Raw genomic sequence first — 13,729 nt, forward strand, 5'->3', positions numbered from 1 at the left:
TGGGAGACGCTGCTTTAATAATTCAAATATCTCACCTGGAGAAGCAGGTGCATCGCTGGAGATTTTTAGCAGCACAAAGCTACTGCTGTAAGTGGCCTGTGAATATTGAGGGGATGAAGTCATACTTGCCTTACCAAGCTTTCTTTGAAAATCATGCACAAAGTGCCTCTGTCATTAGAGATGAATCTTTAATATACTCAAACAAACAAATGTAGAACACATTAATATGCAGCAGTGTGTGATGAACAGATACATGCAAAGTCATGCGAAGCTGTCTTGCACAATTACAAACCAAGAGTTCATTTTACAAGAACAAGTTGTGTTCTCATTTCAGTAAGACCATCTCTGTGGGAGTTTGTAAACTGCTTGTATCTGTTAAAATCACCCTGGATTACTGTGCAAAAAAGAAATGTCTTACAAAACAAGAGGAGGTAGCGTGGACGTATATCAGAGTATGCAACAGGGGAGAAAGATCTAAAAAAGCTGTGGATTGCATATTTTAAAATGGCCTAAATTGTATTTGAGCTCTGTTGATTATTTCTCTATGGCGCCGCCTCCCCCATCCTCCATAAACACACTTATGGAAACAAAACCCAAATGATTTTTCTGTTGTTGTTTAACATGACTTCGAAGACACACCTAATCTCCATGTGCTGGCTTTTGTTGTCCATAACTACAGTACTGTATAAATACTCAATTGTACTTAATAATGTCTACATTGAAGACATTGTGAAAGACTGCCAATTGAAACGTTTACCATTGGTTTTTATCCTATAGGAGTTTCGAAAATAAAATGGGACAACCTTGTAAAGACTGTTTTGAAAAGTTTGGGTATCTGTATCACTTTTTTTCTGTGGTAAATTAAAATGTATACTGAACTGACTGTATCTAAAGCCTTTTAGCATACTCTATTTATACTGTATCAGCAAGCCCTGATTTATTTCAACACAAACTCAATTGCTATTATAGCCTACTATTGTATCTCACATGTTATTCATGTGGTCAGCCATCTCTTCAGATTCTGTATTGAAATCTCTAATTATTTCACCAGGTCTCCAGTTTCAGCCCAACACAGCGACCTTATCTGAATAATTACAGATAACATAATTGCCACGAAGCACATCAAAGGCAAAAGTGAATGCAAAAATGCTGACAAATTTTCATTACGCGGGTTTAATTGTCTGTTTTTTTTATTCAATAAACATCTAGCTGTACATGCCTGGGATTTAGGCATAAAGAATGCCAAACACTTGCTATAGCTACAACCACACAGCTCTCAACAAAAGCATGCCATGCCTGCTGTAGTCAGTTGCCAGCAGGCGTGGGTTAGTAGCATCATCACAAGCCTGTCAGAGACCCACCCACACACCCTGCACTGGTGTGTAACATCATTAGTGGACATGGTTTGTAAAAATTGTAACAGATCAAGGTTTAGTGTTCAAATGAAAGGATCATATTGCAGCCCTGGACAGAATCAGATCCTCCTAACGTTTGGACCTGGCTGAGCATGCGCAGAAACAAAATTCGATTTTTATATTCTTTCTAATTAAGGCAGTTTCCAGTGCGGGTGGGGCCTGTACACTAGTTGAAGAATTCCTAACATTTTCCTTGGATTTTTGGTCTAAATATTATTCCATTAACCTCATGCTGAATATATGGCCAAGATAGTAGTTAAGCTTCCAAAACAGAACTGTTTGGTGTATAAAATGCTTCTTTATCTAGACATATTCTATATATGATAGATATAGGTAATAGGAGCTGGATTTCAATAGTTGGTGGTAGGCCTAGTCATATTACATTATCCGTTAATTTGTTTTTGACTGAAAATATATATATTTCGTAGAGGTTAGAACATTATGGTATCTTATCCAAAAGAACATTATTGTGGGCAGACAGAAAAATAACATAGAATATGTCAAACTTGAAATACATTTCAATGACATTTACTTGACAGTTTCTAAAATCTGTTTCAAAAGAACATTTTTCCCCTCACTTGTTACTTCTGGGTTTAGATATTCATGGCCATCCACTAATGCAAAACACACCTGCCTGTTAGTGTGTATACCAACATTACTGCCTTTCTACAGTAAGTTCTCAGTTCACTTGCGCTGCCTTCCAGGAAGCCTGTTACTGCTTTAGTAACTTGGTCATTTCACCCCAGCAGTGTTTGTTGGGTTAAAGCATGCAGTTAGTAGGGGAGGCAGCTGATTGGTTATTGACAGAAAAAGCAGCCAGTGAAGGGGTAGGGACAATTTCACCTTCCATGTGAACTTACCAGAAAAAAACAAGGCAGTAAAAGCAAGGCTTGAGAAAAGAGATGTATATAACCAAGTGCAGGATCTGATGAGGTTTTAAAATGAAAATACACGTTCTTTCAAAACTGTATGGATGTGCACAGTGGAGAAAATGTATGGATGTTTGTTAGCTACAATTTAACTGACTAGATTTTTGCATTTATATGTATTAGCTGTTAAATATTTTCACACTGCTAAGATATCCTGCCACTCGAGCAGACTGAAATCAGTGTTGCTGTGAGGCTTAATCATTTGGGGACTATGTAGAGACACCTTGTTCATTTGGTTATACGTTTGTAGAAAGCACATATTAAGTGTTTCGTCTTCAAAACTAACTATCCCTTGCCGGATTCAAAGTACATTACCCAAATATTTCCATTTCATCAGAAGTAACAAACACAAACATATATATGTATATTTTTTTTTGTTTAAAGTTCATGGTCTTTATTGGGGGAAAAAAAAACAAAAAAAACAGACTAGCATGTACAACTTGGAATGAATGTAAACTGTAATTAGATGAACAGCCTAGCAAATTGCTGTGCTGAAATTCTATGTACTGTAGATATACAGTATCACTTGACACTTCCATGTCATAGTTGAGAACAGAAACAAAACAACAAAAAACAGTCCAATTCTAACATGTCCCCTTGCTGAGGATTACTTTATAAAATGTAGTGAATGGTCACAGCTGGACACCTCTTTCACTGCAGTGCAATGCAGAACATGGTAACCATTTTGAAATACCGACATGCCATCCATATTGTTCTTTTATTATTTTTCTTTATTGTTTTTACGCACGCTGAAAATTCCCATTCCACTTCTGGAATATTGACAATATTATTACAGCCTTTTGTTTTTTTTCATTTCATTCTCAGGTAAACCAAATACAACTTGTACTATACCCACAATACAACATTGAGTGGAATTAGCACATGTTTTAAAACGTCAGGACTGTGCTCAACTCTCAAGCTGCATGCATGAAAAAAATGGCCAGCCCAAACAGTATTCCTAGCAAATTGAACTGAAGGAGTTCACCAAGTGCTTTTTTTTTTTTTTAAATCGTTGTTTTTGTTAAGGTAGTATAGGAATTTGTAATTGATGCTTTACTGATTTCTGGGGACAAGACCACCAACCATTACATGCAGTTTTTTTTTTTTCTTTTTTTTTGGAGAGAAGATTTTTCTTTTTTTTTTTTTTTTCAACATTCAATAATGTTTTCTATACAGAAACAGTATGAATAAATGAACATTTTTGCAAGAGGTAAGTAAAAGATTCAACTGATTTTTCTTCTAAGAGGGACAAGGGAAGGTCAGGAGGGCTTCATTTTGCAGTCATCATTTGTACAAATTCTGTAAAGAGAAAAAAAAAAAATGACATACTATTTCAATATTCCTTGATGCACAGAGGTTTTTCTATATGTCACTTGGGACTAAACAGTACTGGTGGTTTAATGAGGGTTACAGTACCTTTTTCTCCCTTTGCCATTTAGTCAAAGGGAGAAGAATAAAGTGCCTTGTGGTATTATGCACTTGCAATAAATAACCCCAAAACATTGACTTTATATATCTTCATATGTGTTTTTTCTATAATGTACACATTTATCTATACATATTGGAAAATACTGCATGTGTAAATATGACGGGAAATGTAACAACTACATCAAAGGACATCAATGCATTAGCTGTACTAGGTTATAAATACTGGATTTTGATAACCATGACAAACTAGCTATGAACCATGCTTAGCCATTTTAAAACATGTTACAGACATCTGCTGTAGATCTTCAGTTAAATATATGGCAAATTAGACAATACAAATCAAATAGGATTGTAATCCTAAATAAAACTAGAAAAAAATATGGAATTATTATAAGCACTTTATTAGTATTTATTTGCAGCATATATATAAAAAAAAAAGCATTTAATGCAAAGCAATAAATAAATACATAACTAAAATAAAAAGAGCAAGCAAGTAACAATGAAATGTATAAACACATTACCAATAAATTTGTGCTTTAAAAACCACATAAGTCTCAAATTGTTAGTGCAGACATTACAATACCAAATCAAACAAATATCTGTATCATAGAAACATCATTAGTAAAAAGTGCGCATAGACCACACTTCAATTTGAACATTTGAAAAGATATCCTCATAAAATGTACCTTCATAATTGACTTGTCCATCTCCGTCAATATCTGCTTCTCTGATCATTTCGTCTACTTCTTCGTCTGTTAATTTTTCTCCTAGGTTTGTCATGACGTGACGCAATTCGGCTGCACTGATGTAACCATTACCATCCTGAAAGAAAGACAAAAAATGTCACCTTGTTTGCAGATGCAGATCTGGCTGTGCACAGATTAGAGCAACACACACATCAGCAATGATTTCTTTTTCAAACTGCATCATGGACTGAAAGCTAGTTTATTAAACATAAAAACACTGTTCCTTATAAAAACTATGTTCTTATTTTTTTTTCGTATGCACCTTGTCAAACACCCGGAAGGCCTCACGAATCTCCTCTTCACTATCTGTGTCTTTCATTTTCCTGGCCATCATAGTCAAGAATTCAGGGAAGTCAATTGTTCCATTACCTTGAACAAAAAACAAGAAACGGATTAGCAAGTCAAACACATCCATTTAAACCCTTCTAGCTTTAACCATCTTACTGCAACCCAGCTTGAGACCTAATCAAAACACACACACACACACAATGAAATATCCTAAAGAAAGAGGTCTATTTTCAGGATTTTGCAAACATATAGAACATCAGATATGCTATACTTATCTTAATTGTAGTGCTCTGTAATATTCCCCGGAACATAATCTTCAGAATTTTAATATGAATGAACATCTGCAGTGCCTTGTATTATAACATATATGTACAGAGGAATACTTGTATCCTGTCAGCTCTTTTTGCAGAGCTGCAATACAACTCATTTCCATATTCAAAACCCACTCTTAACACCTACTTATACTGCCATGCATTTTCAATTAGGTTACCTAACAAGCCAGAAACAAAGACGAGCTTTTGATGTAGTTAAATGAATTTTTAACTGAATGTGAGGCATGTCGTGTGCAGATGACATCATACCAGGTGAGAAATGTGTGCCACGTACTACCCTATATACTACTTATAACCTAGTAGATGGAAGTAACCCTCTCTAAACCCACTTAGATTGTGTCAACCATAGCTAAACACACACACACACACACACACACACAACTGCAGCCATGAGCACCATTCAAAAGTGGAAAACCAGGACTCAATGTATGTACATGTAAAAATGGACAGACAGGTTCCATTTCTCTCAATAACATGCGGTAAAAAAAACATGTCAACCAAAGTTCCACAGCCGGACACAGTAAGCGGTTCTATCTATAATTAACATTGTAACTTTCACACAGTTTGTTTACTGTACTTGAAGACAGACAGGCATCTCCTTATTAAACTCTGACACTCTCAAAGGAATGTCCAAACCAAGTTTCATCAAAAATGAATACAAGGTTATCTCGATATGTGTAAAGATGTATCTAGATATAATGCTAACTTCCAAAACCATAATCCTACCAGTTTAAGGTTGATGGAATGTCACCCGACAATCCTGGAATATGCCAACCTTTGTCTGGATTACATATCAAGTCCTTCCACAAACTCAAAAGATAACAAATTAACACTGTAATGAAATCTGAAGCTTTTGGATTGTTGCCCAGGTTTTTTCTCTTTGGTAGGTTTTTAAAATTAGTTTGTGGTTCAATTGTGGACAACAAACCCCAGTAAAGCTAAAATCAGCACGGACTGAAGATCTGTATTAAGGCAATTGTTCTGGCAAAAAAAGGCCTTTTACGTCAGTAAATACAAGCTTGAAAAGTAGAACTGTGTCACGAGTTCACAAGTCATCAAAGTCATTCCAAAGTAATCGTAAACTGGTTTGCAAACGGTTGAATGTGCTCTACCCCATAGCTTTTTAATATAGAAGGTATAAAGCTGTTTTTACACCACTAGGATTGAGGGTAGGAGAGAAGACATGTTTTTTTTGTTTTTTTTTAAATATATATATTTGCAGCAACAGTTCTCTACTGTTTAGCTTTACAAATAACCTTACCCAACAAGACTGCTTAATTCTCATTAAAAGGTTGTCTGTGGCAGATACTGTTTTCACACACCCTTTTAGTCCTAAAGTTGTAATTCTGTATTTGATAGAAACAAGTCTACCAATACTTATAATATTTGAAACAATAAGAATTTTCCAAGTTTCTTTTAGTACTGCTACATATCTTACAATTGATTTATACTTAAGGATTAAGAGTTTCTGGAGTATTTTTCATTTCTTTAACAGTATTGATTTAACACAGTCTTTCGTAACAAACAGCTAATAAACATGTTAATGTACATTATTTATTTTCTGTTAACTGTTAGTTAATAATATATAATAGGCCAGCTAAAACTGCAAACACCAGAGCCCTACGGATGCTCAATACCCAGTGGATCACATGCTTGGAAATGGGTTCAAATTGTTACTGTAGTAATGTTTAGCAAATTAAATCAGGTTTTTATTAACCATAACCCTAAACCTAACCCTCAGCTAAAAATGAACCATGTTTGTTAACAGTTAATAAACCAAAAAAAGACGGCCCTTAAAATAAAGCGTGACCCACTCTTTAAATAACTATTAAGTTAGGCACTCTTAATTATATTCCAATTCCCACTTTCAATTTAGGCTTATTATCTCAATTATTCTATACACTTAGTCACTATAAGACTTGGGTAACTATCCAGATTCACATATACAAAAATAACATTTAAAAATCGTAGTTCATCCCAAATCAAGGAGTCCTCACCAGCCAGGAAATACTTAAATGTTCCATATCATGGGATAGGGCTGAGCAAAAAAAATAAAAGTAAAAGGCGAAAACATTCCACTAGTGGTCTGACCAGATTCCACTGGAGTGACTCATAGTAAACAGAACTGAAAGTCAGGAAAGTGAACTTCTCAGTATTGAAGTGATTCAGCATGGCTGGCTTTCCACTCTGTATTTCAACACAAACCTACCATCTGCGTCCACCTCGTTTATCATGTCTTGCAACTCTGCCTCTGTTGGGTTCTGACCCAGTGACCTCATGACGGTGCCCAGCTCTTTCGTCGTGATGGTGCCATCGCCGTCCTTGTCGAATAAGGAGAAGGCCTCCTTGAACTCTGAAAAGGGAGAAAAACAAGGTCATTAAACAACTAGTTGTTTCTGATAAACCAATGATGCATGAAGTCACAATGCAACCCAAGCAGATCTGTTTTGATGCCAACACAAAATAGGCCTCATAGTGCCCTCTGCATTGATCCTGAAGAAACTAACCACATAAATAAATAAGACTGTAAATACAAGAACAGGAATAATCCACCATTAACTTCAGGTTCCCAAGGAGATCCAAAGGTCACTAATCTGTAAATACTGATGAACATTATTTCAAATTAGGCTTCTTGTAAATAAACATTCACTTACCAGCAATCTGCTCTTCAGTCAGTTGGTCAGCCTGTAAAGAAAGTGAAAAGGATACATTATGTACAGTAGCTTTCAAAGATCTCATTAAGAGATCACCACATTAAGCCAAAACCACAGGCAGATACAGTAGTATCTCCCATCACTGCAGGCAGGGGAATGGCTTGAATCTCACTCTGGCAAGCAAGAGCAGGGTGTTCCTCTCTGCTTTCCCCTCAAGGCCTGCCTAGGTAGCTGCACTAAAAAATAAAAACTCCATCTAGCAGATCGGATTTCAAACTTTACCCTTCAGTGTAAGGATATGTTCACCAAAAGGCTGAGCAATGTATCTAAGGATGCCCCCTCTGTGGAGCCACTTCTATGCATGGTCCCAGGAGATTAACATCTGCCTCGCGCCAATGTTCACTTTTTTATTTGTCAAGTTTTGAATAATAAAATATAGGAGGACTGCTGTTGAATATCAGGCTTGTGTCTAATACTGTGTGTAGGTGGTAATCTAGGTTGATCTGCTAAATGCTTCTTATGAAAAAAAACAAAAAAGTATTAAAAAAATATTAGATCCAAGGTGCTGTACTGAAGAGTTGAACATCACACCTGCCAACAATCCTGTATTAAATAAAACAGTGCATAAGATGGGAGCTGCTATTAGGGTGCATTTTTCATAATCACTTCTATCCCACAGAAAAAAAGGCTTTCCCAAGCAATATATTGTACAAATAAATGAGTCCCATTCAATCCTAGCCACAACTAAAAAAAATGTGTAAAAGTAAGCACTCTTATGGTGCCTAACAACAGTAAAATGGTATGTTACCTATGGACCCAGTAAAAACTGTCTGCAGTGTGTACTTCTGTTTTCACTTTCTGAATTGCAATCCATTATTTCCTAATTGTTTTAAGGGTTTCGTAGAGATTGGTACAGTATTTCACAATCCACCTGAGCAAACCCACACTACCTGGCAACAACAAACCCCACAAACACTACATGGCAACTACAAGAACGCCCTGTGTCACACAACACTTAAATCAAACCTTTTACCACCTCACCCATTAATTACAAGGAGAGGACTGGTTACTCTTATTGTCCCTTCAGAAATTCCAATGGTGAAAAACTTACATTTGGCAGCATAGTCATAAAAAGCCTTGCGGTTTTTGTTTTTTTTACTTAACAATGATTACATATCAAGCTAACAAGTCTATTACTATTTATATGAATTGAATACAGTAAACTATTCAACTTTTCAGATAACATGGCTTGAACCCACAATACATTCACTAGTACCAAGGAGTTCAGTCACTACTGTACTAGCTTTATCCAATTTGCCAATAAAAAGACCTACTATTGCGGCCAACTGAGAAATAAACTTATATTGATTATTTTCCTTGGCAAACGCAGCAATTTTATTTCATAATATTGATATATACTGTGGATAGTACATAACCAGTGTGCTATCTGATCATACTTGAGTGGTTAAGGGTTCATACAACAAAAAGATTATGGCATTCAGTGCCAACTCAGGCCAGAAACGACACTTAAAATATTTCAAAATATCTTTAAATCCCTACCCGACGGATGAGACTATAGAGCGGCATTCTCGTTAATTGTGATGCTCACAGACGAAACATGCTGTCCTGCTTGGATTAGTCAGGCAATCAGATCGTTCTATCTTTTCATTCATCTTTATTAAAACCAGTTAAAAACCAAACCAAAAATACTTCTTCTGAAACTTGCAAACTGCACGTATCCGCCTTGCTCCGTACATCTGGAAAATGTATTTTATTTCTAGCAATGCATTTATGAACGGCACGCACTTCAATAATCTGACGTATTATATTCTTACAAAATACAGTAAATACAAAACGACGGTCGCCACTGAATGATCTAAAAGTAAAAATCCACCTCTAACAGTGCCAGAAAACAAAAGAATGTGGAAACGCATACACTCCCCTTGCGATAAAAACGCATTGACGTCCGAGGTAAAATCACAGTCAACGGTTACTGTACAGTATCTGAGCACCAGCAATAGTTTTAAACAAATATGCAATTTCTTGATTACATGCAATACCTTGTCCTTTGATAACACTGGAATTATTTGACTATCTAATAGATACATACCATGTTTGACTGTTCTTGTTCCGAGTGTTAAACTGGACTAATATATATACAGCCACCACACGTTCGCACCAAGACCTCCACACAGTACTGTAGGTGTGTTAACGTTCAGTCCGCGGCTATATAACAGTGTATTCCTCCGCCACGCAGACAGTCCTCAGTTCGTTCTTTCTTCTTCACTGCAGGAAAAGCTAAGTCTCCTCCCACTACAACACCAACAGGGCGGGAAATCAGCGTTTTTCAATCATTACAGCAGTGGGTGGGCGGGTCGGTCATCAATACAGCACAGATACTTAAGTTTTAATTCATTTCCTTGCATAAAGTTTGTTTAGCCTGTAAAAAATACTAAGGTGTCCCCAAAACGAACTTCACTCCGAAAGAGCCTGCAACAAAGACACTTAAATCGTTGTCGCTGGCGAATGTTATTGAAAGCTGGAGTATCTGTGTAAGAAATCATTTTTAAAAAACTTTGTATTCTAATATTAGGCTTGTTTTTCCTCGTACAAAAGTGAATCTAAATTAATCAAATTGCCATTGATTTGACTTCTGTTTTATTTTCTAGTTCCACATACAGGCCAACTATACTGGGGATCTGGTAGTGTGTGCAAAAAAACCGGTATCCACTTGTATTATCATATAAATCTGTTTAAAACATTAAACTAATACATATATTAAGTGGATGTTGAAATTGCCTTCATGCAAGAGCCAATCACGAGGTTCATATCTAGTCTGAAAACTAGAACTACTAATTCAGTTGTTTCGTGGTATCTTTGAGCAGTGCAGTGAATATTCCCTCACTCCCGTGTTTATTTTGGATGGGACATTTATTCTCATATAGCGCCCATTAGCTTCATTTAGGAAGTTCCTTCATCGTTATCAGATTCCTATTGTATTGTTTTAACTTAACCATCCACATAAAGAATACTGTAGTAGGCTATTGTTCAAAAACAAAAACAAAATCGTTTTTGTTGTATACTACAGTACATGCTATAGGGTTTTTTTGTACAGTGAGAAATGGAGTCTGGAACACTCAGCACTACAAAAGTGCAGAAAAAACCTAGCCCAACAAAAATCTTGAGCATGCAATGACAAGTTTGGGAGCTTCTGTGCAGTTGCCCAGACTATGTTAACTTCAAATCGCCAATCTGTATGCATATATTTTTGAATTTCTGATCTGTGACCAAATAGAACCCTGCCTACTTAAAGCTATTGCAGTGTAACATGGATGTACTGCAACTGGTTCCATTACACTGGAAAGCCTTGTAATAGGTTAGCTTCAGTTTGCAAGTGGTCTGTTTTGCTGTCATGTCAGTGTTAATAGCAGTGTGTTGCAGTGCTTTTATGTTTTGGACTCTGCACCCACCTGTGGAGAAGAAAAGAAAGTATACAAAACACCAACTACTGGCAACCATATTGTTCTAACCAATGTGAAGCATTTTCTCTTTAGTTCTGCTTTGTTGGTAAGCCCTGCAGTGCAACCAATGCATGGTTTTGGTGCAACCTATTGTAATCTGTGTTACACCTGATTAGAAAAAAATGTGCTTGTCCTTTACAATGTAAGTAAGCTTTACAGTTACATGCATTTGGCTTGTTGCAGCTTTTATATAGGCTAAGGCCTATATAATATTTTCTCTCAATTCTTGTGTTATATTGCTACAGTAAATGTATTCACACAGAAGCCTTTTATACAGAATACACTACTATATTATATCATATCCTTATTCAGAACACCCAATATTCATATTGCCCAATAGAGACCATAGGTGCATCTTTTTAAAATGTCTTTTGTCTCACATAAAGGTACCCAGGGCAACGATTTGCATAAATACAATGAACAAACTTTTCCCCAAAATAAAAGATATATACAAAATTAAAGGGTATACATTCTTAATTACTACAATACGTAACGCGCGCCAAAAAAAACAAGAAAAAAACCGTTTTGTCAATTTCATGAAATTAGGGACTATTTCGGCGGAAGGGTACACCTTGCGGTTCTTATGAGAAGGTTTTAAGCACCACTTCCTAGTTGACGCTGAGAATTTGTTACAGATTCTGTGACGCTTTGTTTGATTGGTGTAAACGGACCCGCAATTTTTAGCTCGATGTGTTGCTTCCTGTGATTGGCTACGTTGGACCTGCAATGCGTCAAGTAATGATGGTTATGGCGAATCCGAAGCGAGCGTGTTGGGTATCAATGGATGCGAGTAGAAGTTGTGTAGTATTCGGGAATGAGTTCTAAAAAGTATATGTTTTGCAATACACATTAAGAAGCAAATCATATTTGGTTCTAAATATCATATAGCTTAATTCACAACCTCCAGCACGTATTTTGTCTCGAATATGTAACCTTTTAGAAACCAAGAAGACAAGAAAAGAAACTTGTGACTTAGCCTAACTTAAGCAGTAGAGTATCAGAGAAGCATATTTAGATGAAAAGTATCTTGTTGATACTTTGTAAATGTTTTATATTTGCTAATTCATATTTGTAACTTCCGTTAATTATTTTCAAGTTTTGTTACTGTGATAACTGATGGGCTACCGTTTTGAATACGCCACACATACTATAATATTGTTCCATGTTGTAACTAATTGTTTTCCATACATTACTTTATGCAAATTAGGTGTGTTTAGTTTTTCCTCGCTACATATTTATATTTGCTGTGAAACCTAAAGTACTGCACTGGTCTAAACTTATTATTGTTGTTTCTACTATTGGAGCTGCTTTGAAATTATGAACACTTCGTTTTGTTTGTGAAGTAATGCATTTCCGATTGTTACTTTCTCAGTAATTAAGCTTTATTAGGTAAAGGATAACGCTGTATCATTATGGGACAGGCAACTCTGATTCCACTAGTGTACATATTTAATCATTTAATTACAGTAAGTGCTTTTCTTTATCAAGTATATATTTTTGGGCTTATTTTAACATAATGAACGAAAATATTTAACACAAAGTAAGGGCACAACTCTAAATTGCACAGATGTAATGATGTAATGCCCCAGAAGAACACGTATTTTTTGTTTATAAAAAAAAAAAAAGACGTGTTTTAATTATAAATTAGTATCTGAATTTCCCCCAATGTTTATAGCTTTTGTAGGGTCGTTTTGGAGTTTGAACTTTGTTCTTTAGTTCCAACATTACTATAGAAAAAAACGAATTACTGTTTGCATAGAACTAAGCTATACAAACACTCAAGAAACCTCTGAGTGTACAGTATATATTTCGAAGACTACTAACTAAAAGCCATTCACTACTCCTATTCAAAAGCGCTGCGTTTTTTTTTTTTTTTAATACAGGTACTTGCACTTGGGACTTTGATTCAACAGTTTGGCATTCGACCAGCTAGAAGAATGATGGCTGTACTGCAGTATTCAGTATACATTTACTACATAACCACTTGACCGCATACATATTGATTGAGACCAAAGTCAAAAGCGACTGCTTGCTAATTCTTTCAGAATTGATTCTCGTAGCATAACCACTCTGTGGTCAATCAATTTCAAATGATGTATTCAACTACCTAGGAGTACATTAGAGACATGTTTAGCTAATCAGCATTTAAGAAATTCGGAAGAGACGCATAACTTAAATTTGTTACTGTAGTTCCCAGAGTAATTTCTGACAAACAGTGCATGTTAATATATTGTAATCTGCTGCTTTCTAAGGGAAAGGGAAGACAAATGTCTTATAATAAAGCCCTACAGTTATGCGTTTAGTCCACAAGAACTGTATTTAGATTTAGCAAGAACGCCAGGTTGAACTTCTCTCCTATTTGTGGGTATGTTTGTTTGACAGAAAATAACATACATTTTTTAAGATTTTGTGTCAA

At 35.9% G+C, this 13,729-nt stretch overlaps 1 protein-coding gene across 1 annotated transcript; it reads right to left on the bottom strand.

Annotated features, from left to right (window-relative positions):
* Positions 1–3,142: 3,142 nt before the first annotated feature.
* Positions 3,143–10,058, bottom strand: LOC117421147 (calmodulin-1). Its single transcript, XM_034035142.3, has 6 exons — positions 9,903–10,058; positions 7,793–7,823; positions 7,348–7,491; positions 4,781–4,887; positions 4,459–4,594; positions 3,143–3,643 (listed from the first exon to the last, which is right to left on the bottom strand). The coding sequence occupies exons 1-6, from the start codon at positions 9,903–9,905 to the stop codon at positions 3,615–3,617; spliced, it is 450 nt and encodes a 149-aa protein (XP_033891033.3). The 5' UTR covers positions 9,906–10,058; the 3' UTR covers positions 3,143–3,614.
* Between the last annotated feature and the right edge of the window lie 3,671 nt (positions 10,059–13,729).

Source organism: Acipenser ruthenus, chromosome 18, assembly GCF_902713425.1.
Source record: "Acipenser ruthenus chromosome 18, fAciRut3.2 maternal haplotype, whole genome shotgun sequence".
Lineage (NCBI taxonomy): Eukaryota > Metazoa > Chordata > Actinopteri > Acipenseriformes > Acipenseridae > Acipenser > Acipenser ruthenus.

Excerpts from the sequence above, each read along its gene's own strand:
- LOC117421147 (XM_034035142.3), bottom strand. Across the intron at positions 4,888-7,347 it reads AAACGAGGTGGACGCAGATG|GTAATGGAACAATTGACTTC; the intron begins GTAGGTTTGTGT and ends TTTTTGTTCAAG. Across the intron at positions 3,644-4,458 it reads TGGACAAGTCAATTATGAAG|AATTTGTACAAATGATGACT; the intron begins GTACATTTTATG and ends TTCTCTTTACAG.